This window comes from Salmo salar, chromosome ssa07 (genome assembly GCF_905237065.1).
Source record: "Salmo salar chromosome ssa07, Ssal_v3.1, whole genome shotgun sequence".
In the NCBI taxonomy this organism is placed as follows: domain Eukaryota; kingdom Metazoa; phylum Chordata; class Actinopteri; order Salmoniformes; family Salmonidae; genus Salmo; species Salmo salar.
Genome location: NC_059448.1, coordinates 57,921,884 through 57,947,100, shown reverse-complemented (window position 1 = coordinate 57,947,100; position 25,217 = coordinate 57,921,884). Strand labels below are relative to the sequence as shown.

At 42.6% G+C, this 25,217-nt stretch overlaps 1 protein-coding gene across 5 annotated transcripts in view; it reads left to right on the top strand.

Annotated features, from left to right (window-relative positions):
- LOC106609843 (LIM domain only protein 3) overlaps window positions 1-25,217 on the top strand; it is a 143,441-nt gene that overhangs the window by 90,943 nt on the left and 27,281 nt on the right. For all 5 annotated transcript variants that reach the window (XM_014208864.2, XM_045722366.1, XM_045722367.1 and 2 more), the window contains one exon: window positions 21,135-21,260. In XM_014208864.2, coding sequence (XP_014064339.2) covers window positions 21,135-21,260 — 126 coding nt within the window. The remainder of the gene's footprint in view (window positions 1-21,134; window positions 21,261-25,217) is intronic.

The window sequence follows — 25,217 nt, the reverse complement described above, 5'->3', positions numbered from 1 at the left end:
AGACTCTCAGTTGTAGACTCTCTAGTTGTAGACTCTCAGTTGTGACTCTTTAGTTGTAGACTCTTTAGTTGTAGACTCTCTAGTTGTAGACTCTTTAGTTGTAGACTCTCAGTTGTAGACTCTCTAGTTGTAGACTCTCTAGTTGTAGACTCTCTAGTTGTAGACTCCTCTAGTTGTAGACTCTCTAGTTGTAGACTCTCTAGTTGTAGACTCTTTAGTTGTAGACTCTCAGTTGTAGACTCTCTAGTTGTAGACTCTCTAGTTGTAGACTCTCTAGTTGTAGACTCTTTAGTTGTAGACTCTCTAGTTGTAGACTCTCAGTTGTAGACTCTCTAGTTGTAGACTCTCTAGTTGTAGACTCTCAGTTGTAGACTCTCTAGTTGTAGACTCTCTAGTTGTAGACTCTTTAGTTGTAGACTCTCTAGTTGTAGACTCTCTAGTTGTAGACTCTCTAGTTGTAGACTCTTTAGTTGTAGACTCTCTAGTTGTAGACTCTCTAGTTGTAGACTCTAGTTGTAGACTCTTTAGTTGTAGACTCTCTAGTTGTAGACTCTAGTTGTAGACTCTCTAGTTGTAGACTCTCTAGTTGTAGACTCTCTAGTTGTAGACTCTCTAGTTGTAGACTCTCTAGTTGTAGACTCTTTAGTTGTAGACTCTCTAGTTGTAGACTCTCTAGTTGTAGACTCTCTAGTTGTAGACTCTCTAGTTGTAGACTCTCTAGTTGTAGACTCTAGTTGTAGACTCTCTAGTTGTAGACTCTCTAGTTGTAGACTCTCTAGTTGTAGACTCTCTAGTTGTAGACTCTCAGTTGTAGACTCTCTAGTTGTAGACTCTCTAGTTGTAGACTCTCTAGTTGTAGACTCTCTAGTTGTAGACTCTAGTTGTAGACTCTAGTTGTAGACTCTCTAGTTGTAGACTCTCTAGTTGTAGACTCTCTAGTTGTAGACTCTAGTTGTAGACTCTTTAGTTGTAGACTCTCTAGTTGTAGACTCTAGTTGTAGACTCTCTAGTTGTAGACTAGTTGTAGACTCTCTAGTTGCAGACTCTCTAGTTGTAGACTCTCTAGTTGTAGACTCTCTAGTTGTAGACTCTCTAGTTGTAGACTCTCTAGTTGTAGACTCTCTAGTTGTAGACTCTTAGTTGTAGAACTCTCTAGTTGTAGACTCTTTAGTTGTAGACTCTCTAGTTGTAGACTCTCTAGTTGTAGACTCTAGTTGTAGACTCTCTAGTTGTAGACTCTCTAGTTGTAGACTCTCTAGTTGTAGACTCTCTAGTTGTAGACTCTCTAGTTGTAGACTCTTAGTTGTAGACTCTCTAGTTGTAGACTCCTAGTTGTAGACTCTTTAGTTGTAGACTCTAGTTGTAGACTCTCTAGTTGTAGACTCTTAGTTGTAGACTCTAGTTGTAGACTCTTTAGTTGTAGACTCTCTAGTTGTAGACTCTCTAGTTGTAGACTCTCTAGTTGTAGACTCTCTAGTTGTAGACTCTCTAGTTGCAGACTCTAGTTGTAGACTCTCTAGTTGTAGACTCTCTAGTTGTAGACTCTTTAGTTGTAGACTCTCTAGTTGTAGACTCTCTAGTTGTAGACTCTCTAGTTGTAGACTCTAGTTGTAGACTCTAGTTGTAGACTCTCTAGTTGTAGACTCTCTAGTTGTAGACTCTTAGTTGTAGACTCTCTAGTTGTAGACTCTAGTTGTAGACTCTCAGTTGTAGACTCTCTAGTTGTAGACTCTAGTTGTAGACTCTCTAGTTGTAGACTCTCTAGTTGCAGACTCTAGTTGTAGACTCTCTAGTTGTAGACTCTCTAGTTGTAGACTCTAGTTGTAGACTCTTTAGTTGCAGACTCTCTAGTTGTAGACTCTCTAGTTGTAGACTCTCAGTTGTAGACTCTCTAGTTGTAGACCTCTAGTTGTAGACTCTCTAGTTGTAGACTCTCTAGTTGTAGACTCTTAGTTGCAGACTCTCTAGTTGTAGACTCTCTAGTTGTAGACTCTCTAGTTGTAGACTCTCTAGTTGTAGACTCTAGTTGTAGACTCTCTAGTTGTAGACTCTCTAGTTGTAGACTCTCTAGTTGTAGACTCTCTAGTTGCAGACTCTCAGTTGTAGACTCTCTAGTTGTAGACTCTCTAGTTGTAGACTCTCTAGTTGTAGACTCTCTAGTTGTAGACTCCTCTAGTTGTAGACTCTCTAGTTGTAGACTCTCAGTTGTAGACTCTCTAGTTGTAGACTCTCAGTTGTAGACTCTCTAGTTGTAGACTCTCTAGTTGTAGACTCTTAGTTGTAGACTCTCTAGTTGTAGACTCTCTAGTTGTAGACTCTCTAGTTGTAGACTCTCAGTTGTAGACTCTCTAGTTGTAGACTCTCTAGTTGTAGACTCTCTAGTTGTAGACTCTCTAGTTGTAGACTCTCAGTTGTAGACTCTCTAGTTGTAGACTCTCTAGTTGTAGACTCCTTAGTTGTAGACTCTCTAGTTGTAGACTCTCTAGTTGTAGACTCTCTAGTTGTAGACTCTCTAGTTGTAGACTCTCTAGTTGTAGACTCTCAGTTGTAGACTCTCTAGTTGTAGACTCTCTAGTTGTAGACTCTTTAGTTGTAGACTCTCTAGTTGTAGACTCTCTAGTTGTAGACTCTCAGTTGTAGACTCTTAGTTGTAGACTCTCTAGTTGTAGACTCTCTAGTTGTAGACTCTCTAGTTGTAGACTCTTTAGTTGTAGACTCTCTAGTTGTAGACTCTCTAGTTGTAGACTCTCTAGTTGTAGACTCTCAGTTGTAGACTCTCTAGTTGCAGACTCTCTAGTTGTAGACTCTCTAGTTGTAGACTCTCAGTTGTAGACTCTCTAGTTGTAGACTCTCTAGTTGTAGACTCTCTAGTTGTAGACTCTCTAGTTGTAGACTCTCAGTTGTAGACTCCTAGTTGTAGACTCTCTAGTTGTAGACTCTCTAGTTGTAGACTCTAGTTGTAGACTCTCTAGTTGTAGACTAGTTGTAGACTCTTTAGTTGTAGACTCTCTAGTTGTAGACTCTCTAGTTGTAGACTCTCTAGTTGTAGACTCTCTAGTTGTAGACCCTCTAGTTGTAGACTCTCTAGTTGTAGACTCTCTAGTTGTAGACTCTCTAGTTGCAGACTCTCTAGTTGTAGACCTCAGTTGTAGACTCTCTAGTTGTAGACTCTCTAGTTGTAGACTCTTAGTTGTAGACTCTCTAGTTGTAGACTCTCTAGTTGTAGACTCTCTAGTTGTAGACTCTCTAGTTGTAGACTCTCTAGTTGTAGACTCTTTAGTTGTAGACTCTCTAGTTGTAGACTCTTTAGTTGTAGACTCTTTAGTTGTAGACTCTCTAGTTGTAGACTCTCTAGTTGTAGACTCTCTAGTTGTAGACTCTCTAGTTGTAGACTCTCTAGTTGTAGACTCTCTAGTTGTAGACTCTAGTTGTAGACTCTCTAGTTGTAGACTCTCTAGTTGTAGACTCTCTAGTTGTAGACTCTCAGTTGTAGACTCTCTAGTTGTAGACTCTCTAGTTGTAGACTCTCTAGTTGTAGACTCTCTAGTTGTAGACTCTCTAGTTGTAGACTCTCTAGTTGTAGACTCTCTAGTTGTAGACTCTCTAGTTGTAGACTCTCTAGTTGTAGACTCTCTAGTTGTAGACTCTCAGTTGTAGACTCTCTAGTTGTAGACTCTCTAGTTGTAGACTCTCAGTTGTAGACTCTCTAGTTGTAGACTCTCTAGTTGTAGACTCTCTAGTTGTAGACTCTAGTTGTAGACTCTCTAGTTGTAGACTCTCTAGTTGTAGACTCTCTAGTTGTAGACTCTCTAGTTGTAGACTCTCTAGTTGTAGACTCTCAGTTGCAGACCTCCAGTTGTAGACTCTCAGTTGTAGACTCTCTAGTTGCAGACTCTAGTTGTAGACTCTCTAGTTGTAGACTCTCTAGTTGTAGACTCTTAGTTGTAGACTCTCTAGTTGTAGACTCTCCAGTTGCAGACCTCTAGTTGTAGACTCTCTAGTTGTAGACTCTCAGTTGTAGACCTCTAGTTGTAGACTCTCTAGTTGTAGACTCTCTAGTTGTAGACCCTCTAGTTGTAGACTCTCTAGTTGTAGACTCTCTAGTTGTAGACTCTCTAGTTGTAGACTCTCTAGTTGTAGACTCTCTAGTTGTAGACTCTCTAGTTGTAGACTCTCAGTTGTAGACTCTAGTTGTAGACTCTCAGTTGTAGACTCTCTAGTTGTAGACTCTCTAGTTGTAGACTCTCTAGTTGTAGACTCTCTAGTTGTAGACTCTCTAGTTGTAGACTCTCTAGTTGTAGACTCTCTAGTTGTAGACTCTAGTTGTAGACTCTCTAGTTGTAGACTCTCTAGTTGTAGACTCTCAGTTGTAGACTCTTTAGTTGTAGACTCTCTAGTTGTAGACTCTCTAGTTGTAGACTCTCTAGTTGTAGACTCCCTAGTTGTAGACTCTCTAGTTGTAGACTCTCTAGTTGTAGACTCTCTAGTTGTAGACTCTCTAGTTGTAGACTCTCTAGTTGTAGACTCCTAGTTGTAGACTCTCTAGTTGTAGACTCTCTAGTTGTAGACTCTCTAGTTGTAGACTCTCTAGTTGTAGACTCTCTAGTTGTAGACTCTCTAGTTGTAGACTCTCTAGTTGTAGACTCTCTAGTTGTAGACTCTCTAGTTGTAGACTCTCTAGTTGTAGACTCTCTAGTTGCAGACTCTCTAGTTGTAGACTCTTTAGTTGTAGACTCTTAGTTGTAGACTCTCTAGTTGTAGACTCTCCAGTTGTAGACCTCTAGTTGTAGACTCTCTAGTTGTAGACTCTCTAGTTGTAGACTCTCTAGTTGTAGACTCTCTAGTTGTAGACTCTAGTTGTAGACTCTCAGTTGTAGACTCTCTAGTTGTAGACTCTCTAGTTGTAGACTCTCTAGTTGTAGACTCTCTAGTTGTAGACCTCTAGTTGTAGACTCTCTAGTTGTAGACTCTCTAGTTGTAGACTCTAGTTGTAGACTCTCTAGTTGTAGACTCTCTAGTTGTAGACTCTCTAGTTGTAGACTCTCTAGTTGTAGACTCTCTAGTTGTAGACTCTTAGTTGTAGACTCTCAGTTGTAGACTCTCTAGTTGTAGACTCTCAGTTGTAGACCCTCTAGTTGCAGACTCTCTAGTTGTAGACTCTAGTTGTAGACTCTCTAGTTGTAGACTCTAGTTGTAGACCTCTAGTTGTAGACTCTCTAGTTGTAGACTCTCTAGTTGCAGACTCTCTAGTTGCAGACTCCCTAGTTGTAGACTCCAGTTGTAGACTCTCAGTTGTAGACTCTCCAGTTGTAGACTCTAGTTGCAGACTCTCTAGTTGTAGACTCTCTAGTTGTAGACTCTTTAGTTGTAGACTCTCTAGTTGCAGACTCTCTAGTTGTAGACTCTCTAGTTGTAGACCCTAGTTGCAGACTCTCTAGTTGTAGACTCTCTAGTTGTAGACTCTCTAGTTGCAGACCCTCTAGTTGTAGACTCTCTAGTTGTAGACTCTAGTTGTAGACTCTCTAGTTGTAGACTCTCAGTTGTAGACTCTCTAGTTGTAGACTCTCTAGTTGTAGACTCTCTAGTTGTAGACTCTAGTTGTAGACTCTCTAGTTGTAGACCTCTAGTTGCAGACTCTCTAGTTGTAGACTCTCTAGTTGTAGACTCTCTAGTTGTAGACTCTCTAGTTGTAGACTCTAGTTGTAGACTCTCAGTTGTAGACTCTCTAGTTGTAGACTCTCTAGTTGTAGACTCTCTAGTTGTAGACTCTCTAGTTGCAGACTCTCAGTTGTAGACTCTCTAGTTGTAGACTCCAGTTGTAGACTCTCTAGTTGTAGACTCTCTAGTTGTAGACTCTCTAGTTGTAGACTCTTAGTTGTAGACTCTCTAGTTGTAGACTCTCTAGTTGTAGACTCTCTAGTTGTAGACTCTTAGTTGTAGACTCTCTAGTTGTAGACCTCTAGTTGTAGACTCTCTAGTTGTAGACTCTCTAGTTGTAGACTCTCTAGTTGTAGACTCTTAGTTGTAGACTCTCTAGTTGTAGACTCTCTAGTTGTAGACTCCTAGTTGTAGACTCTCTAGTTGTAGACCTCTTTAGTTGTAGACTCTCTAGTTGTAGACTCTCTAGTTGTAGACTCTCTAGCTGTAGACTCTCAGTTGTAGACTCTAGTTGTAGACCTCTAGTTGTAGACTCTCATTAGTTGCAGACTCTCAGTTGTAGACTCTCTAGTTGTAGACTCTCAGTTGTAGACTCTCAGTTGCAGACTCTCAGTTGTAGACTCTAGTTGTAGACTCTAGTTGTAGACTCTCTAGTTGTAGACTCTAGTTGTAGACTCTCTAGTTGTAGACTCTCTAGTTGTAGACTCTCTAGTTGTAGACTCTCTAGTTGTAGACTCTCTAGTTGTAGACTCTCTAGTTGTAGACCTCTAGTTGCAGACTCTAGTTGTAGACTCTTAGTTGTAGACTCTCTAGTTGTAGACTCTCTAGTTGTAGACTCTCTAGTTGTAGACTCTCAGTTGTAGACTCTAGTTGTAGACTCTCTAGTTGCAGACTCTCTAGTTGTAGACTCTCTAGTTGTAGACTCTCTAGTTGTAGACTCTCTAGTTGTAGACTCTCTAGTTGTAGACTCTCTAGTTGTAGACTCTCTAGTTGTAGACTCTCTAGTTGTAGACTCTCTAGTTGTAGACTCTCTAGTTGTAGACTCTCTAGTTGTAGACTCTCTAGTTGTAGACTCTCTAGTTGTAGACTCTCTAGTTGTAGACTCTCTAGTTGTAGACTCTCTAGTTGTAGACTCTTTAGTTGTAGACTCTCTAGTTGTAGACTCTCTAGTTGTAGACTCTCTAGTTGTAGACTCTCTAGTTGTAGACTCTAGTTGTAGACTCTCTAGTTGTAGACTCTCTAGTTGTAGACTCTCTAGTTGTAGACTCTCTAGTTGTAGACTCTCAGTTGTAGACTCTCTAGTTGTAGACTCTCTAGTTGTAGACTCTCTAGTTGTAGACTCTCTAGTTGTAGACTCTCTAGTTGTAGACTCTCTAGTTGTAGACTCTAGTTGTAGACTCTCTAGTTGTAGACTCTCAGTTGTAGACTCTCTAGTTGTAGACTCTCTAGTTGTAGACTCTAGTTGTAGACTCTCTAGTTGTAGACTCTCTAGTTGCAGACTCTCTAGTTGTAGACTCTCTAGTTGTAGACTCTCTAGTTGTAGACTCTCTAGTTGTAGACTCTCTAGTTGTAGACTCTAGTTGTAGACTCTCTAGTTGTAGACTCTCTAGTTGTAGACTCTCTAGTTGTAGACTCTCTAGTTGTAGACTCTCTAGTTGTAGACTCTCAGTTGTAGACTCTCTAGTTGTAGACTCTCTAGTTGTAGACTCTCTAGTTGTAGACTCTCTAGTTGTAGACTCTCAGTTGTAGACTCTCTAGTTGTAGACTCTAGTTGTAGACTCTCTAGTTGTAGACTCTCTAGTTGTAGACTCTCAGTTGTAGACTCTCTAGTTGTAGACTCTAGTTGTAGACTCTCTAGTTGTAGACTCTCTAGTTGTAGACTCTCTAGTTGTAGACTCTCTAGTTGTAGACTCTCTAGTTGTAGACTCTCTAGTTGTAGACTCTCTAGTTGTAGACTCTCTAGTTGTAGACTCTCTAGTTGTAGACTCTAGTTGTAGACTCTCTAGTTGTAGACTCTCTAGTTGTAGACTCTCTAGTTGTAGACTCTCAGTTGTAGACCTCTAGTTGTAGACTCTCTAGTTGTAGACTCTCTAGTTGTAGACTCTCTAGTTGTAGACTCTCTAGTTGTAGACTCTCTAGTTGTAGACTCTCTAGTTGTAGACTCTCTAGTTGTAGACTCTCTAGTTGTAGACTCTCTAGTTGTAGACTCTCTAGTTGTAGACTCTCTAGTTGTAGACTCTCTAGTTGTAGACTCTCTAGTTGTAGACTCTCTAGTTGTAGACTCTAGTTGTAGACTCTCTAGTTGTAGACTCTCTAGTTGTAGACTCTCTAGTTGTAGACTCTCTAGTTGTAGACTCTAGTTGTAGACTCTCTAGTTGTAGACTCTCTAGTTGTAGACTCTCTAGTTGTAGACTCTCTAGTTGTAGACTCTCTAGTTGTAGACTCTCTAGTTGTAGACTCTAGTTGTAGACTCTCTAGTTGTAGACTCTCTAGTTGTAGACTCTCTAGTTGTAGACTCTTTAGTTGTAGACTCTCTAGTTGTAGACTCTCTAGTTGTAGACTCTCTAGTTGTAGACTCTAGTTGTAGACTCTAGTTGTAGACTCTCTAGTTGTAGACTCTAGTTGTAGACTCTCTAGTTGTAGACTCTCTAGTTGTAGACTCTCTAGTTGTAGACTCTCTAGTTGTAGACTCTCTAGTTGTAGACTCTCTAGTTGTAGACTCTTTAGTTGTAGACTCTAGTTGTAGACTCTCTAGTTGTAGACTCTTAGTTGTAGACTCTCTAGTTGTAGACTCTCTAGTTGTAGACTCTCTAGTTGTAGACTCTCTAGTTGTAGACTCTCTAGTTGTAGACTCTCTAGTTGTAGACTCTCTAGTTGTAGACTCTCTAGTTGTAGACTCTCTAGTTGTAGACTCTCAGTTGTAGACTCTCTAGTTGTAGACTCTCTAGTTGTAGACCTCTAGTTGTAGACTCTCTAGTTGTAGACTCTCTAGTTGTAGACTCTCTAGTTGTAGACTCTCAGTTGTAGACTCTCTAGTTGTAGACTCTAGTTGTAGACTCTCTAGTTGTAGACTCTCTAGTTGTAGACTCTCTAGTTGTAGACTCTCTAGTTGTAGACTCTAGTTGTAGACTCTCTAGTTGTAGACTCTCTAGTTGTAGACTCTCTAGTTGTAGACTCTCTAGTTGTAGACTCTCTAGTTGTAGACTCTCTAGTTGTAGACTCTCTAGTTGTAGACTCTCTAGTTGTAGACTCTCTAGTTGTAGACTCTCTAGTTGTAGACTCTCTAGTTGTAGACTCTCTAGTTGTAGACTCTCTAGTTGTAGACTCTCTAGTTGTAGACTCTCTAGTTGTAGACTCTCTAGTTGTAGACTCTCTAGTTGTAGACTCTCTAGTTGTAGACTCTCTAGTTGTAGACTCTAGTTGTAGACTCTCTAGTTGTAGACTCTCTAGTTGTAGACTCTCTAGTTGTAGACTCTCTAGTTGTAGACTCTCTAGTTGTAGACTCTCTAGTTGTAGACTCTCTAGTTGTAGACTCTCAGTTGTAGACTCTCTAGTTGTAGACTCTCTAGTTGTAGACTCTAGTTGTAGACTCTCTAGTTGTAGACTCTAGTTGCAGACTCCAGTTGTAGACTCTCTAGTTGTAGACTCTCTAGTTGTAGACTCTCTAGTTGCAGACTCTCTAGTTGTAGACTCTCTAGTTGTAGACTCTCTAGTTGTAGACTCTTAGTTGTAGACTCTAGTTGTAGACTCTCTAGTTGTAGACTCTCTAGTTGTAGACTCTCTAGTTGTAGACTCTCTAGTTGTAGACTCTAGTTGTAGACTCTCTAGTTGTAGACTCTCTAGTTGTAGACTCTCTAGTTGTAGACTCCCAGTTGTAGACTCTCTAGTTGTAGACTCTCTAGTTGTAGACTCTCTAGTTGTAGACTCTCTAGTTGTAGACTCTCTAGTTGTAGACTCTCTAGTTGTAGACTCTCTAGTTGTAGACTCTAGTTGTAGACTCTAGTTGTAGACTCTTTAGTTGTAGACTCTCTAGTTGTAGACTCTCTAGTTGTAGACTCTCTAGTTGTAGACTCTCTAGTTGTAGACTCTCTAGTTGTAGACTCTCTAGTTGTAGACTCTAGTTGTAGACTCCCAGTTGTAGACTCTCTAGTTGTAGACTCTCTAGTTGTAGACTCTCTAGTTGTAGACTCTCTAGTTGTAGACTCTAGTTGTAGACTCTCTAGTTGTAGACTCTAGTTGTAGACTCTCTAGTTGTAGACTCTCTAGTTGTAGACTCTTTAGTTGTAGACTCTAGTTGTAGACTCTCTAGTTGTAGACTCTCTAGTTGTAGACTCTCTAGTTGTAGACTCTCTAGTTGTAGACTCTCTAGTTGCAGACTCTCTAGTTGTAGACTCTCTAGTTGTAGACTCTTAGTTGTAGACTCTCTAGTTGCAGACTCTCTAGTTGTAGACTCTCTAGTTGTAGACTCTCTAGTTGTAGACTCTCTAGTTGTAGACTCTCAGTTGTAGACCTCTAGTTGTAGACTCTCTAGTTGTAGACTCTCTAGTTGTAGACTCTCTAGTTGTAGACTCTCTAGTTGTAGACTCTCTAGTTGTAGACTCTCTAGTTGTAGACTCTCGTTGTAGACTCTCTAGTTGTAGACTCTCTAGTTGTAGACTCTCTAGTTGTAGACTCTCTAGTTGTAGACTCTCTAGTTGTAGACTCTCTAGTTGTAGACTCTCTAGTTGTAGACTCTCTAGTTGTAGACTCTCTAGTTGTAGACTCTCTAGTTGTAGACTCTCTAGTTGTAGACTCTCTAGTTGTAGACTCTAGTTGTAGACTCTCTAGTTGTAGACTCTAGTTGTAGACTCTCTAGTTGTAGACTCTCTAGTTGTAGACTCTCTAGTTGTAGACTCTCTAGTTGTAGACTCTAGTTGTAGACTCTCTAGTTGTAGACTCTCTAGTTGTAGACTCTAGTTGTAGACTCTCTAGTTGTAGACTCTCTAGTTGTAGACTCTCTAGTTGTAGACTCTCTAGTTGTAGACTCTCTAGTTGTAGACTCTTAGTTGTAGACTCTCTAGTTGTAGACTCTTTAGTTGTAGACTCTCTAGTTGTAGACTCTCTAGTTGTAGACTCTCTAGTTGTAGACTCTCTAGTTGTAGACTCTCTAGTTGTAGACTCTAGTTGTAGACTCTCTAGTTGTAGACTCTCTAGTTGTAGACTCTCTAGTTGTAGACTCTCTAGTTGTAGACTCTCTAGTTGTAGACTCTAGTTGTAGACTCTCTAGTTGTAGACTCTCTAGTTGTAGACTCTAGTTGTAGACTCTAGTTGTAGACTCTCTAGTTGTAGACTCTCTAGTTGTAGACTCTTAGTTGTAGACTCTCTAGTTGTAGACTCTCTAGTTGTAGACTCTCTAGTTGTAGACTCTCTAGTTGTAGACTCTCAGTTGTAGACTCTAGTTGTAGACTCTCTAGTTGTAGACTCTCTAGTTGTAGACTCTCTAGTTGTAGACTCTCTAGTTGTAGACTCTCTAGTTGTAGACTCTTTAGTTGTAGACTCTCTAGTTGTAGACTCTCTAGTTGTAGACTCTAGTTGTAGACTCTTTAGTTGTAGACTCTCTAGTTGTAGACTCTCTAGTTGTAGACTCTTTAGTTGTAGACTCTTTAGTTGTAGACTCTTTAGTTGTAGACTCTAGTTGTAGACTCTCTAGTTGTAGACTCTAGTTGTAGACTCTAGTTGTAGACTCTCTAGTTGTAGACTCTTTAGTTGTAGACTCTTTAGTTGTAGACTCTAGTTGTAGACTCTCTAGTTGTAGACTCTCTAGTTGTAGACTCTCTAGTTGTAGACTCTCTAGTTGTAGACTCTCAGTTGTAGACTCTAGTTGTAGACTCTTTAGTTGTAGACTCTCTAGTTGTAGACTCTAGTTGTAGACTCTCTAGTTGTAGACTCTCTAGTTGTAGACTCTAGTTGTAGACTCTCTAGTTGTAGACTCTCTAGTTGTAGACTCTCTAGTTGTAGACTCCTAGTTGTAGACTCTCTAGTTGTAGACTCTCTAGTTGTAGACTCTCTAGTTGTAGACTCTCTAGTTGTAGACTCTCTAGTTGTAGACTCTAGTTGTAGACTCTTTAGTTGTAGACTCTCTAGTTGTAGACTCTCTAGTTGTAGACTCTCTAGTTGTAGACTCTTTAGTTGTAGACTCTAGTTGTAGACTCTCTAGTTGTAGACTCTCTAGTTGTAGACTCTCTAGTTGTAGACTCTCTAGTTGTAGACTCTAGTTGTAGACTCTCTAGTTGTAGACTCTCTAGTTGTAGACTCTCTAGTTGTAGACTCTAGTTGTAGACTCTAGTTGTAGACTCTTAGTTGTAGACTCTAGTTGTAGACTCTCTAGTTGTAGACTCTCTAGTTGTAGACTCTAGTTGTAGACTCTAGTTGTAGACTCTCTAGTTGTAGACTCTCTAGTTGTAGACTCTCTAGTTGTAGACTCTCTAGTTGCAGACTCTAGTTGTAGACTCTTTAGTTGTAGACTCTTAGTTGTAGACTCTAGTTGTAGACTCTTTAGTTGTAGACTCTTAGTTGTAGACTCTTAGTTGTAGACTCTAGTTGTAGACTCTCTAGTTGTAGACTCTAGTTGTAGACTCTAGTTGTAGACTCTCTAGTTGTAGACTCTAGTTGTAGACTCTCTAGTTGTAGACTCTCTAGTTGTAGACTCTAGTTGTAGACTCTCTAGTTGTAGACTCTCTAGTTGTAGACTCTAGTTGTAGACTCTCTAGTTGTAGACTCTCTAGTTGTAGACTCTTTAGTTGTAGACTCTAGTTGTAGACTCTCTAGTTGTAGACTCTCTAGTTGTAGACTCTCTAGTTGTAGACTCTAGTTGTAGACTCTAGTTGTAGACTCTTTAGTTGTAGACTCTAGTTGTAGACTCTAGTTGTAGACTCTCTAGTTGTAGACTCTAGTTGTAGACTCTAGTTGTAGACTCTCTAGTTGTAGACTCTTTAGTTGTAGACTCTAGTTGTAGACTCTTTAGTTGTAGACTCTCTAGTTGTAGACTCTCTAGTTGTAGACTCTCTAGTTGTAGACTCTCTAGTTGTAGACTCTCTAGTTGTAGACTCTCTAGTTGTAGACTCTTTAGTTGTAGACTCTCTAGTTGTAGACTCTCTAGTTGTAGACTCTCTAGTTGTAGACTCTCTAGTTGTAGACTCTAGTTGTAGACTCTAGTTGTAGACTCTTTAGTTGTAGACTCTCTAGTTGTAGACTCTCTAGTTGTAGACTCTAGTTGTAGACTCTTTAGTTGTAGACTCTCTAGTTGTAGACTCTCTAGTTGTAGACTCTAGTTGTAGACTCTAGTTGTAGACTCTCTAGTTGTAGACTCTCTAGTTGTAGACTCTAGTTGTAGACTCTAGTTGTAGACTCTAGTTGTAGACTCTAGTTGTAGACTCTCTAGTTGTAGACTCTCTAGTTGTAGACTCTCTAGTTGTAGACTCTAGTTGTAGACTCTCTAGTTGTAGACTCTAGTTGTAGACTCTCTAGTTGTAGACTCTAGTTGTAGACTCTCTAGTTGTAGACTCTCTAGTTGTAGACTCTAGTTGTAGACTCTCTAGTTGTAGACTCTAGTTGTAGACTCTCTAGTTGTAGACTCTAGTTGTAGACTCTAGTTGTAGACTCTAGTTGTAGACTCTAGTTGTAGACTCTAGTTGTAGACTCTAGTTGTAGACTCTTTAGTTGTAGACTCTAGTTGTAGACTCTAGTTGTAGACTCTCTAGTTGTAGACTCTAGTTGTAGACTCTCTAGTTGTAGACTCTAGTTGTAGACTCTCTAGTTGTAGACTCTAGTTGTAGACTCTTTGGCTTTTTCATCTTTGTGGTTTATCATTGACCCTTTTGTCTTGTGCTGTGAGAGCTGCTCAACGCTCACGGAGAGAGGGATTGTATCTATGTGGGAGGTCAATTCATGGGATATGATGGGCGGACACACACACACACACACACACACACACACACACACACACACACACACACACACACACACACACACACACACACACACTTTATGATTGCAAAAGGGCTCTGTCTAGAATTTCTCAAAACAAAACAGTGTGACATTCATTTTCCAATATGTCTGCCACGACCGCCTTAAACTGAGAGGAGAGAAGGTCCCAGACAGACACCGGGGATGTGAGAAACAGAACACTGTTTTGATTCCACCTGACAGACTAAAGCCTTTAAAACATTGCTTTTATACACCAATATCTTCCATCATTCATCAGCCTGGAGTTCATGCATTACTCAAATGTTTCAGGTAAACCATGTAAAGTGATATTCCTTCATACTGAGATGTATCTTTTTACCTCCTATAACACACATCTTTAATTGAATTCAATGATTTTTCTAAAGTGTAAAATCTGTGAAATAAACTACAACTTGCCATTTGGGACACTTTGACGGTTAGTAACCAACCCTGCTGTATCCATGTGCCTTTCTCAGATCATTCATTAGATCAGGATCTCTTACCTACAGACCAGAGAGACATGTAGTTACCAGGATCTCTTACCTACAGACCAGAGAGACATGTAGTTACCAGGATCTCTTACCTACAGACCAGAGAGACATGTAGTTATCAGGATCTCTTACCTACAGTCCAGAGAGACATGTAGTTATCAGGATCTCTTACCTACAGACCAGAAAGAGAGAGACATGTAGTTACCAGGATCTCTTACCTACAGACCAGAGAGACATGTAGTTATCAGGATCTCTTACCTACAGACCAGAGAGACATGTAGTTATCAGGATCTCTTACCTACAGACCAGAGAGACATGTAGTTATCACGATCTCTTACCTACAGACCAGAGAGACATGCAGTTACCAGGATCTCTTACCTACAGACCAGAGAGACATGCAGTTACCAGGATCTCTTACCTACAGACCAGAGAGACATGTAGTTACCAGGATCTCTTACCTACAGACCAGAGAGAGAGAGACATGTAGTTATCAGGATATCTTACCTACAGACCAGAGAGACATGCAGTTATCAGGATCTCTTACCTACAGACCAGAGAGACATGTAGTTACGAGGATCTCTTACCTACAGACCAGAGAGACATGCAGTTATCAGGATCTCTTACCTCCAGACCAGAGAGACATGTAGTTACCAGGATCTCTTACCTACAGACCAGAGAGACATGTAGTTACCAGCATCTCTTACCTACAGACCAGAGAGACATGTAGTTACCAGCATCTCTTACCTACAGACCAGAGAGACATGCAGTTATCAGCATCTCTTACCTACAGACCAGAGAGAGAGAGACATGTAGTTACCAGGATCTCTTACCTACAGACCAGAGAGACATGTAGTTACCAGGATCTCTTACCTACAGACCAGAGAGACATGTAGTTACCAGCATCTCTTACCTACAGACCAGAGATACATGTAGTTACCAGCATCTCTTACCTACAGACCAGAGAGACATGCAGTTATCAGCATCTCTTACCTACAGACCAGAGAGAGAGAGACATGTAGTTATCAGGATCTCTTACCTACAGACCAGAGAGACATGCGGTTATCAGCATCTCTTACCTACAGACCAGAGAGAGAGAGAGCATGTAGTTACCAGGATCTCTTACCTACAGACCAGAGAGACATGTAGTTTGCCAGGATCTCTTACCTACAGACCAGAGAGAGAGAGACATGTAGTTACCAGGATCTCTTAGCTACAGACCAGAGAGACAGTTTGATCATGTGGACAACGCCGTGCGCCGGCCGCTGCTGTAAGAGCCTGAAGGGGTTTCTCGTTCTCCTAATAGATTATTGTGTTCTATGATGTCGTTAGCCAATGTATTTCCTGCTAGTGATTCTGGGTCACTGTGGCTTTTCTGGAGTAATGGAATACCTTATGAACACCTCTGCTTTCCAAATGGAACCCTATTCCCTATATAGTGCACTACTTTAGACCAGGGCCCTATTCCCTATATAGTGCACTACTTTAGACCAGAGCCCTATTCCCTATATAGTACACTACTATAGACCAGAGCCCTATTCCCTATATAGTGCACTACTTTCAACCAGAGCCCTATGGAGAATAGGGTGCCATTTGGGAAGCTGCCTCAGCAGGGGGAAGAGAGAGAGAGAGAGAGAGAGAGAGAGAGCAGGGATAAGAGAGAGAGAGAGAGAGCAGGGGGAAGAGAGAGAGAGCAGAGGGAAGAGAGAGAGAGAGAGCAGGGGGAGAGAGAGAGAGAGAGAGCAGGGGGAAGAGAGAGAGAGAGAGAGAGAGAGCAGGGGGAAGAGAGAGAGAGAGAGAGCAGGGGAAGAGAGAGAGAGAGAGCAGGGGGAAGAGAGAGAGAGAGCAGGGGGAGAGAGAGAGAGAGAGAGAGCATGGGGAAGAGAGAGAGAGAGCAGGGGGAAGAGAGAGAGAGAGCAGGGGGAAGAGAGAGAGAGCAGAGGGAAGAGAGAGAGCAGGGGGGAGAGAGAGAGAGAGCAGGGGGGAGAGAGAGAGCAGGGGGAAGAGAGAGAGTGAGAAGCAGGGGGAAGAGAGAGAGAGCAGGGGGAAGAGAGAGAGAGAGCAGGGGGGAAGAGAGAGAGAGAGAGAGAGAGAGAGACAGGGGTGAAGAGAGAGAGAAGCAGGGGGAAGAGAGAGAGAGAGCAGGGGGAAGAGAGAGAGAGAGAAGCAGAGGGAAGACAGAGAGAGAGAAGCAGGGGGAATAGAGAGAGAGAGAAGCAGTGGGAAGACAGAGAGAGAGCAGGGGGGAATAGAGAGAGAAAAGAGAGAGAGAGAGAGAGAGAGAGAGTGAGAAGCAGGGGAAAGACAGAGAATTTGGGCAGGGGGGAATAGAGAGAGAGAGCAGGGGGAGAGAGAGAGAGCAGGGGGAAGAGAGAGAGAGAGCAGGGGGAAGAGAGAGAGAGAGCAGGGGGAAGAGAGAGAGAGAGCAGGGGGAAGAGAGAGAGAGAGCAGGGGGAAGAGAGAGAGAGAAGCAGGGGGAAGAGAGAGAGAGCAGGGGGAAGAGAGAGAGAGAGCAGGGGGAAGAGAGAGAGAGAGCAGGGGGAAGAGAGAGAGAGAGCAGGGGGAAAGAGAGAGAGAGAGAGAGAGAGAGACAGGGTGAAGAGAGAGAGAAGCAGGGGGAAGAGAGAGAGAGAGCAGGGGGAAGAGAGAGAGAGAGAAGCAGAGGGAAGACAGAGAGAGAGAAGCAGGGGGAATAGAGAGAGAGAGAAGCAGTGGGAAGACAGAGAGAGAGCAGGGGCAATAGAGAGAGAAAGAGAGAGAGAGAGAGAGAGAGAGTGAGAAGCAGGGGAAAGACAGAGAATTTGGGCAGGGGGAATAGAGAGAGAGCGAGAGAGCAGGGGGAATAGAGAGAGAGAGAAAGAGAGAGAGAGAAGCAGGGGGATGACAGAGAGAGAGAGCGCAAGGGGAAGAGAGAGAGAGAGAGAGAGAGAGGTCCAGGTTATAATGGATAATAGGTCCATCCACTCCCTGGTTAGTTCAGTGTGGTTCTGCTCCATTCACCCTGGCTGCTACTTCTGTGGCCCAGCTGTTTTTTCCTGCGTCGGCCTTGTCCATTTCTGGTCTATTTCAGTGGTCTGTCTCTGTGGTGCCAGGACCACATTGACCAGGTTCAGAGACAGTGTTCTACTGTCCTGTCAACTGGTTGTTTAGCATGTCTCAGCTTCTTACATCTCTTTTGGACAAATCTATAATCTGACAATAATGGACATCTATCTATCTCTATCATGCTAGGTGTCTACAGGAGGTCTGTTCTCTCCTGGATCTTTATCTATCTCTATCATGCTAGGTGTCTACAGGAGGTCTGTTCTCTCCTGGATCTCTATCTATCTCTATCATGCTAGGTGTCTACAGGAGGTCTGTTCTCTCCTGGATCTCTATATCTAGCCCTTGGAAAAGGGCTATATATATATACCTATATATATACCTCTATCTGTTCCTGGCTATATATATAGCCAGGAACAGATAGAGCCCTTGGTTCTCTCCAGACCTGACTGCCCTTAACCAACACAAAAACATCCTGTGGTGTTCTGCATTAGCATCGAACAGCCCCCGTGATATGCAACTTTTCAGGGAAGTTAGAAACCAATATACACAGGCAGTTAGAAAAGCCAAGGCTAGCTTTTTCAAGCAGAAATTTGCTTCCTGCAACACAAACTCAAAAAAGTTCTGGGACATTGTAAAGTCCATGGAGAATAAGAACACCTCCTCCCAACTGCCCACTGCACTGAGGATAGGAAACTCTGTCACCACCGATAAATCCACTATAACTGAGAATTTTAATAAGCATTTTTCTACGGCTGGCCATGCTTTCCACCTGGCTACCTCTACCCCAGTCAACAGCACTGCACCCCCCACAGCAACTCGCCCAAGCCTTCCCCATTTCTCCTTCTCCCATATCCAGTCAGCTGATGTTCTGAAAGAGCTGCAGAATCTGGACCCCTACAAATCAGCCGGGCTAGACAATCTGGACCCTTTCTTTCTAAAATGATCTGCCGAAATTTTTGCAACCCCTATTACTAGCCTGTTCAACCTCTCTTTCGTGTCGTCTGAGATTCCCAAAGATTGGAAAGCAGCTGCGGTCATCCCCCTCTTCAAAGGGGGAGACACTCTAGACCCAAACCGCTACAGACCTATATCTATCCTACCCTGCCTCTCTAAAGTCTTCGAAAGCCAAGTCAACAAACAGATTACCGACCATTTCGAATCCCACTGCACCTTCTCCGCTATGCAATCTGGTTTCAGAGCTGGTCATGGGTGCACCTCAGCCACGCTCAAGGTCCTAAACAACATCATAACCGCCATCGATAAGAGACATTACTGTGTAGCCGTATTCATCGACCTGGCCAAGGCTTTCGACTCTGTCAATCACCACATCTTCATCGGCAGACTCAACAGCCTTGGTTTCTCAAATGTTTGCCTCGCCTGGTTCGCCAACTACTTCTCTGATAGAGTTCAGTGTGTCAAATCGGAGGGCCTGTTGTCCGGGCCCCTGGCAGTCTCTATGGGGGTGCCACAGGGTTAAATTCTTGGGCCGACACTTTTCTCTGTATACATCAATGATGTCGCTCTTGCTGCTGGTGAGTCTCTGATCCACCTCTACGCAGACGACACCATTCTGTATACTTCTGGCCCTTCTTTGGACACTGTGTTAACAACCCTCCAGACGAGCTCCAATGCCATACAACTCTCCTTCCGTGGCCTCCAACTGTTCTTAAATACAAGTAAAACTAAATGCATGCTTTTCAACCGATCGCTGCCTGCACCTGCCCGCCCGTCCAGCATCACTACTCTGGACGGTTCTGACTTAGAATATGTGGACAACTACAAATACCTAGGTGTCTGGTTAGACTGTAAACTCTCCTTCCAGACTCACATCAAACATCTCCAATCCAAAGTTAAATCTAGAATTGGCTTCCTATTTCGCAACAAAGCATCTTTCACTCATGCTGCCAAACATACCCTCGTAAAACTGACCATCCTGCCGATCCTCGACTTCGGCGATGTCATTTACAAAATAGCCTCCAATACCCGACTCAATAAATTGGATGCAGTCTATCACAGTGCCATCCGTTTTGTCACCAAAGCCCCATATACTACCCACCACTGCGACCTGTACGCTCTCGTTGGCTGGCCCTCGCTTCATACTCGTCGCCAAACCACAAGACCCTGCTAGGTAAAGTTCCCCCTTATCTCAGCTCGCTGGTCACCATAGCAGCACCCACCTGTAGCACGCGCTCCAGCAGGTATATCTCTCTGGTCACCCCCAAAGCCAATTCCTCCTTCGGCCGCCTCTCCTTCCAGTTCTCTGCTGCCAATGACTGGAACGAACTACAAACATCTCTAAAACTGGAAACACTTATCTCCCTCACTAGCTTTAAGCACCAGCTATCAGAGCAGCTCACAGATCACTGCACCTGTACATAGCCCATCTATAATGTAGCCCAAACAACTACCCCTTCCCCTACTGTATTTATTTATTTATTTTGCTGCCTTGCACCCCATTATTTATATTTCTACTTTGCACTTTCTTCCACTGCAAATCTACCATTCCAGTGTTTTACTTGCTATATTGTATTTACTTCGCCACCATGGCCTTTTTTGCCTTTACCTCCATTATCTCACCTCATTTGCTCACTTTGTACATAGACTTTTTTTTCTACTATATTATTGACTGTATGTTTGTTTTACTCCATGTGTAACTCTGTGTTGTTGTATGTGTCAAACTGCTTGCTTTATCTTGGCCAGGTCGCAATTGTAAATGAGAACTTGTTCTCAACTTGCCTACCTGGTTAAACAAAGGTGGAAAAAATAAAAATAAATACAAAATATCTCTATCATGCTAGGTGTCTACAGGAGGTCTGTTGTCTCCTGGATCTCTGTCTATCTCTATCATGCTAGGTGTCTACAGGAGGTCTGTTCTCTCCTGGATCTCTGTCTATCTCTATCATGCTAGTTGTCTACAGGAGGTCTGTTCTCTCCTGTGTCTCTGTCTATCTCTATCATGCTGGGTGTCTACAGGAGGTCTGTTCTCTCCTGGATCTCTATCTATCTCTATCATGCTAGGTGTCTACAGGAGGTCTGTTTTCTCCTGGATCTCTATCTATCTCTATCATGCTGGGTGTCTACAGGAGGTCTGTTCTCTCCTGGATCTCTGTCTATCTCTATCATGCTGGGTGTCTACAGGAGGTCTGTTCTCTCCTGGATCTCTATCTATCTCTATCATGCTGGGTGTCTACAGGAGGTCTGTTCTCTCCTGGATCTCTATCTATCTCTATCATGCTGGGTGTCTACAGGAGGTCTGTTCTCTCCTGGATCTCTGTCTATCTCTATCATGCTAGTTGTCTACAGGAGGTCTGTTCTCTCCTGGATCTATCTCTATCATGCTGGGTGTCTACAGGAGGTCTGTTCTCCCCTGTGTCTCTGTCTATCTCTATCATGCTGGGTGTCTACAGGAGGTCTGTTCTCTCCTGGATCTCTATCTATCTCTATCATGCTAGGTGTCTACAGGAGGTCTGTTTTCTCCTGGATCTCTATCTATCTCTATCATGCTGGGTGTCTACAGGAGGTCTGTTCTCTCCTGGATCTCTGTCTATCTCTATCATGCTGGGTGTCTACAGGAGGTCTGTTCTCTCCTGGATCTCTATCTATCTCTATCATGCTGGGTGTCTACAGGAGGTCTGTTCTCTCCTGGATCTCTATCTATCTCTATCATGCTGGGTGTCTACAGGAGGTCTGTTCTCTCCTGGATCTCTGTCTATCTCTATCATGCTAGTTGTCTACAGGAGGTCTGTTCTCTCCTGGATCTCTATCTATCTCTATCATGCTAGGTGTCTACAGGAGGTCTGTTCTCTCCTGGATCTCTATCTATCTCTATCATGCTGGGTGTCTACAGGAGGTCTGTTCTCCCCTGGATCTCTGTCTATCTCTATCATGCTGGGTGTCTACAGGAGGTCTGTTCTCTCCTGTTCTAACAGTGCGTTCCTCCTGTCTCTGTCTCTTCTGCAGGTTGTTTGGTGTAACAGGGAACTGTGCGGCCTGCAGTAAGCTGATCCCAGCCTTTGAGATGGTGATGAGAGCTAAAGAGAACGTCTATCACCTGGACTGCTTCGCCTGCCAGCTCTGCAATCAGAGGTGAGTTTACTGGACAGGTACCTGCTCCTCACGTCCACTCAGCCAATGAGGAGACTTGATGTTGAGGAGAGGTGGGACAGTGTGGACATTCCTGAATCAGTCTCTAACAGTCCCTGACGGTGTCCATGTTAGGACAGACTCATTCTCAGCAGGAGTTGACTGAAACGTCCCTGATCAGAGATATTCTGGTCTAACAGTCCCTGATCAGAGATAGTCTGGTCTAACAGTCCCTGATCAGTGATAGTCTGGTCTAACAGTCCCTGATCAGAGATAGTCTGGTCTAACAGTCCCTGATCAGAGATAGTCTGGTCTAACAGTCCCTGATCAGAGATAGTCTGGTCTAACAGTCCCTGATCAGAGATATTCTGGTCTAACAGTCCCTGATCAGAGATATTCTGGTCTAACAGTCCCTAATCAGAGATATTCTGGTCTAACAGTCCCTGATCAGAGATATTCTGGTCTAACAGTCCCTGATCAGAGATAGTCTGGTCTAACAGTCCCTGATCAGAGATAGTCTGGTCTAACAGTCCCTGATCAGAGATAGTCTGGTCTAACAGTCCCTGATCAGAGATAGTCTGGTCTAACAGTCCCTGATAAGAGATATTCTGGTCTAACAGTCCCTGATCAGAGATAGTCTGGTCTAACAGTCCCTGATCAGTGATAGTCTGGTCTAACAGTCCCTGATCAGAGATAGTCTGGCCTAACGGTCCCTGGTAATGATGATGATCAGTGATAGTTTAAGAAAAGTTGAGCTAATAGAGATCTCCCACTGACCACAAACTGTTTAAATCAACGATGTTCTAGCGTCATTTGTCAACGTGTTGTGATGTGGAATCTACGTGGATTTGGATTTGAAAGAAGTAATCAATTTAAACTGTTGTTTTGTGGGTAATATTTCACTACAGGATTACATTTGAGTCATTTAGCAGACTCTCTTATCCAGAGAGACTTACAGTAGTGAGTCATTTAGCAGACTCTCTTATCCAGAGAGACTTACAGTAGTGAGTCATTTAGCTGATTCTCTGATCCAGAGAGACTTACAGTAGGGAGTCATTTAGCAGACTCTCTTATCCAGAGAGACTTACAGTAGTGAGTCATTTAGCAGACTCTCTTATCCAGAGAGACTTACAGTAGTGAGTCATTTAGCAGACTCTCTTATCCAGAGAGACTTACAGTAGGGAGTCATTTAGCAGACTCTCTTATCCAGAGTCGCACAGTAGTGAGTCATTTAGCAGACTCTATTATCCAGAGAGACTTACAGTAGTGAGTCATTTAGCAGACTCTATTATCCAGAGAGACTTACAGTAGTGAGTCATTTAGCAGACTCTATTATCCAGAGAGACTTACAGGAGAAGTTTGGGTTAAGCGCCTTGCTCAAGGACACATCTACAGATTTTTCACCTAGTCGGCTTGGGGATTCGAACCAGTGACCTCTCGGGGTGGCAGGTAACCTAGTGGTTAGAGCGTTGGACTAGTAACCAGCAGGTAGCCTAGTGGTTAGAGCGTTGGACTAGTAACCAGCAGGTAGCCTAGTGGTTAGAGCGTTGGACTAGTAACCAGCAGGTAGCCTAGTGGTTAGAGCGTTGGACTAGTAACCAGCAGGTAACCTAGTGGTTAGAGCGTTGGACTAGTAACCAGCAGGTAGCCTAGTGGTTAGAGCGTTGGACTAGTAACCAGCAGGTAGCCTAGTGGTTAGAGTGTAGGGGCAGCAGGTAGCCTAGTGGTTAGAGTGTTGGACTAGTAACCGACAGGTTGCTAGATCGAATCCCTGAGCTGACAAGGTAAAAATCTGTTGTTCTGCCCCTGAACAAGGCAGTTAACCCACTGTTCCCCGGTAGGCCGACATTGTAAATAATCATTTGTTCTTAACCGACTTGCCTAGTTAAATAAAATACTGGCCCAATGCTCTTAACTGCTAGGTCATCATGGTAACCAATTTTCAACATAGACAAACCTAGTATAAAATATGTTGAATTTGTACCTTTAAAACAATGCCAGATCTTCAAAGTAACATCCACTATAAGAAGAAAAAACAAGATGCTGGGCAGCACCTGCTACTGCAGAGTTCATCTATCTACAGCAATCCCTTCAGTCTCCCATCCAGGGTTTATCCAAACCCAGCCATTCTTAGCTAGGATATTTGTCACTGACAATTACCAATGTGCTAACGTGAGAATGCTTGCTGAGAAATCTCCGCTTAGTTAATAGATTCACGGTTGCTATCAAAGTTATTCTAAAGTGTAGGTTGAATAGAGCAAATGAAATGTAACCAAACTGTATCTATCATACAGCATCTATGAGGCTGTTTAGGCCTGTACAGCATTAGAGAAGCCATCAACAGGTGTTGTTTCAGTTCAGTCTAGGATTCATCTGAAACTAGACCAAACATATTGGCCTCGGGTTTCAAGAGGTGTCTAGGAATAGGAATACAATTACAAATAGGATTCAATCGAATCAAACTGGATTTAAAGAGCATTTCAAGTTTGATTTGATTTAGTCCTTAGGTTTTTTTGGTTGACATGGAGACGTGAATCCAATCAATATCGATTATTAATTACATGACAAACTGGAATTAAAGCCAGACTCAGCACAGATGGAACTATCCAAACTGGATTTAAATCCAGACTCAGAACAGATGGAACTATCCAAACTGGAATTAAAGCCAGACTCAGCACAGATGGAACTATCCAAACTGGAATTAAAGCCAGACTCAGCACAGATGGAACTATCCAAACTGGAATTAAAGCCAGACTCAGCACAGATGGAACTATCCAAACTGGAATTAAAGCCAGACTCAGCACAGATGGAACTATCCAAACTGGAATTAAAGCCAGACTCAGAACAGATGGAACTATCCAAACTGGAATTAAAGCCAGACTCAGCACAGATGGAACTATCCAAACTGGAATTAAAGCCAGACTCAGCACAGATGGAACTATCCAAACTGGAATTAAATCCACACTCAACGGAGATGGAACTATCCAAACTGGAATTAAAGCCAGACTCAGCACAGATGGAACTATCCAAGCAGAAGAAGCATATCCTTCAAATGTTGATATTTGGTTGCGTTGACAACCAAACACAATTCAATATCACATTTGAAATAGAATAAATAGTCTATTAACCTGCCACCAGCTCAACCAGAAGTTAAAGAATGGGATGAAGCCAGTGGTTCAGATGGTACTATCCAACCAGGAGTTAAAGAATGGGATGAAGCCAGTGGTTCAGATGGTACTATCCAACCAGACGTTAAAGAATAGGATGAAGCCAGTGGTTCAGATGGTACTATCCAACCAGAAGTTAAAGAATGGGATGAAGCCAGTGGTTCAGATGGAACTATCCAACCAGAAGTTAAAGAATGGGATGAAGCCAGTGGTTCAGATGGAACTATCCAACCAGAAGTTAAAGAATGGGATGAAGCCAGTGGTTCAGATGGTACTATCCAACCAGAAGTTAAAGAATGGGATGAAGCCAGTGGTTCAGATGGTACTATCCAACCAGAAGTTAAAGAATGGGATGAAGCCAGTGGTTCAGATGGTACTATCCAACCAGAAGTTAAAGAATGGGATGAAGCCAGTGGTTCAGATGGAACTATCCAACCAGAAGTTAAAGAATGGGATGAAGCCAGTGGTTCAGATGGAACTATCCAACCAGAAGTTAAAGAATGGGATGAAGCCAGTGGTTCAGATGGAACTATCCAACCAGAAGTTAAAGAATGGGATGAAGCCAGTGGTTCAGATGGAACTATCCAACCAGAAGTTAAAGAATGGGATGAAGCCAGTGGTTCAGATGGTACTATCCAACCAGAAGTTAAAGAATGGGATGAAGCCAGTGGTTCAGATGGAACTATCCAACCAGAAGTTAAAGAATGGGATGAAGCCAGTGGTTCAGATGGAACTATCCAACCAGGAGTTAAAGAATGGGATGAAGCCAGTGGTTCAGATGGTACTATCCAAC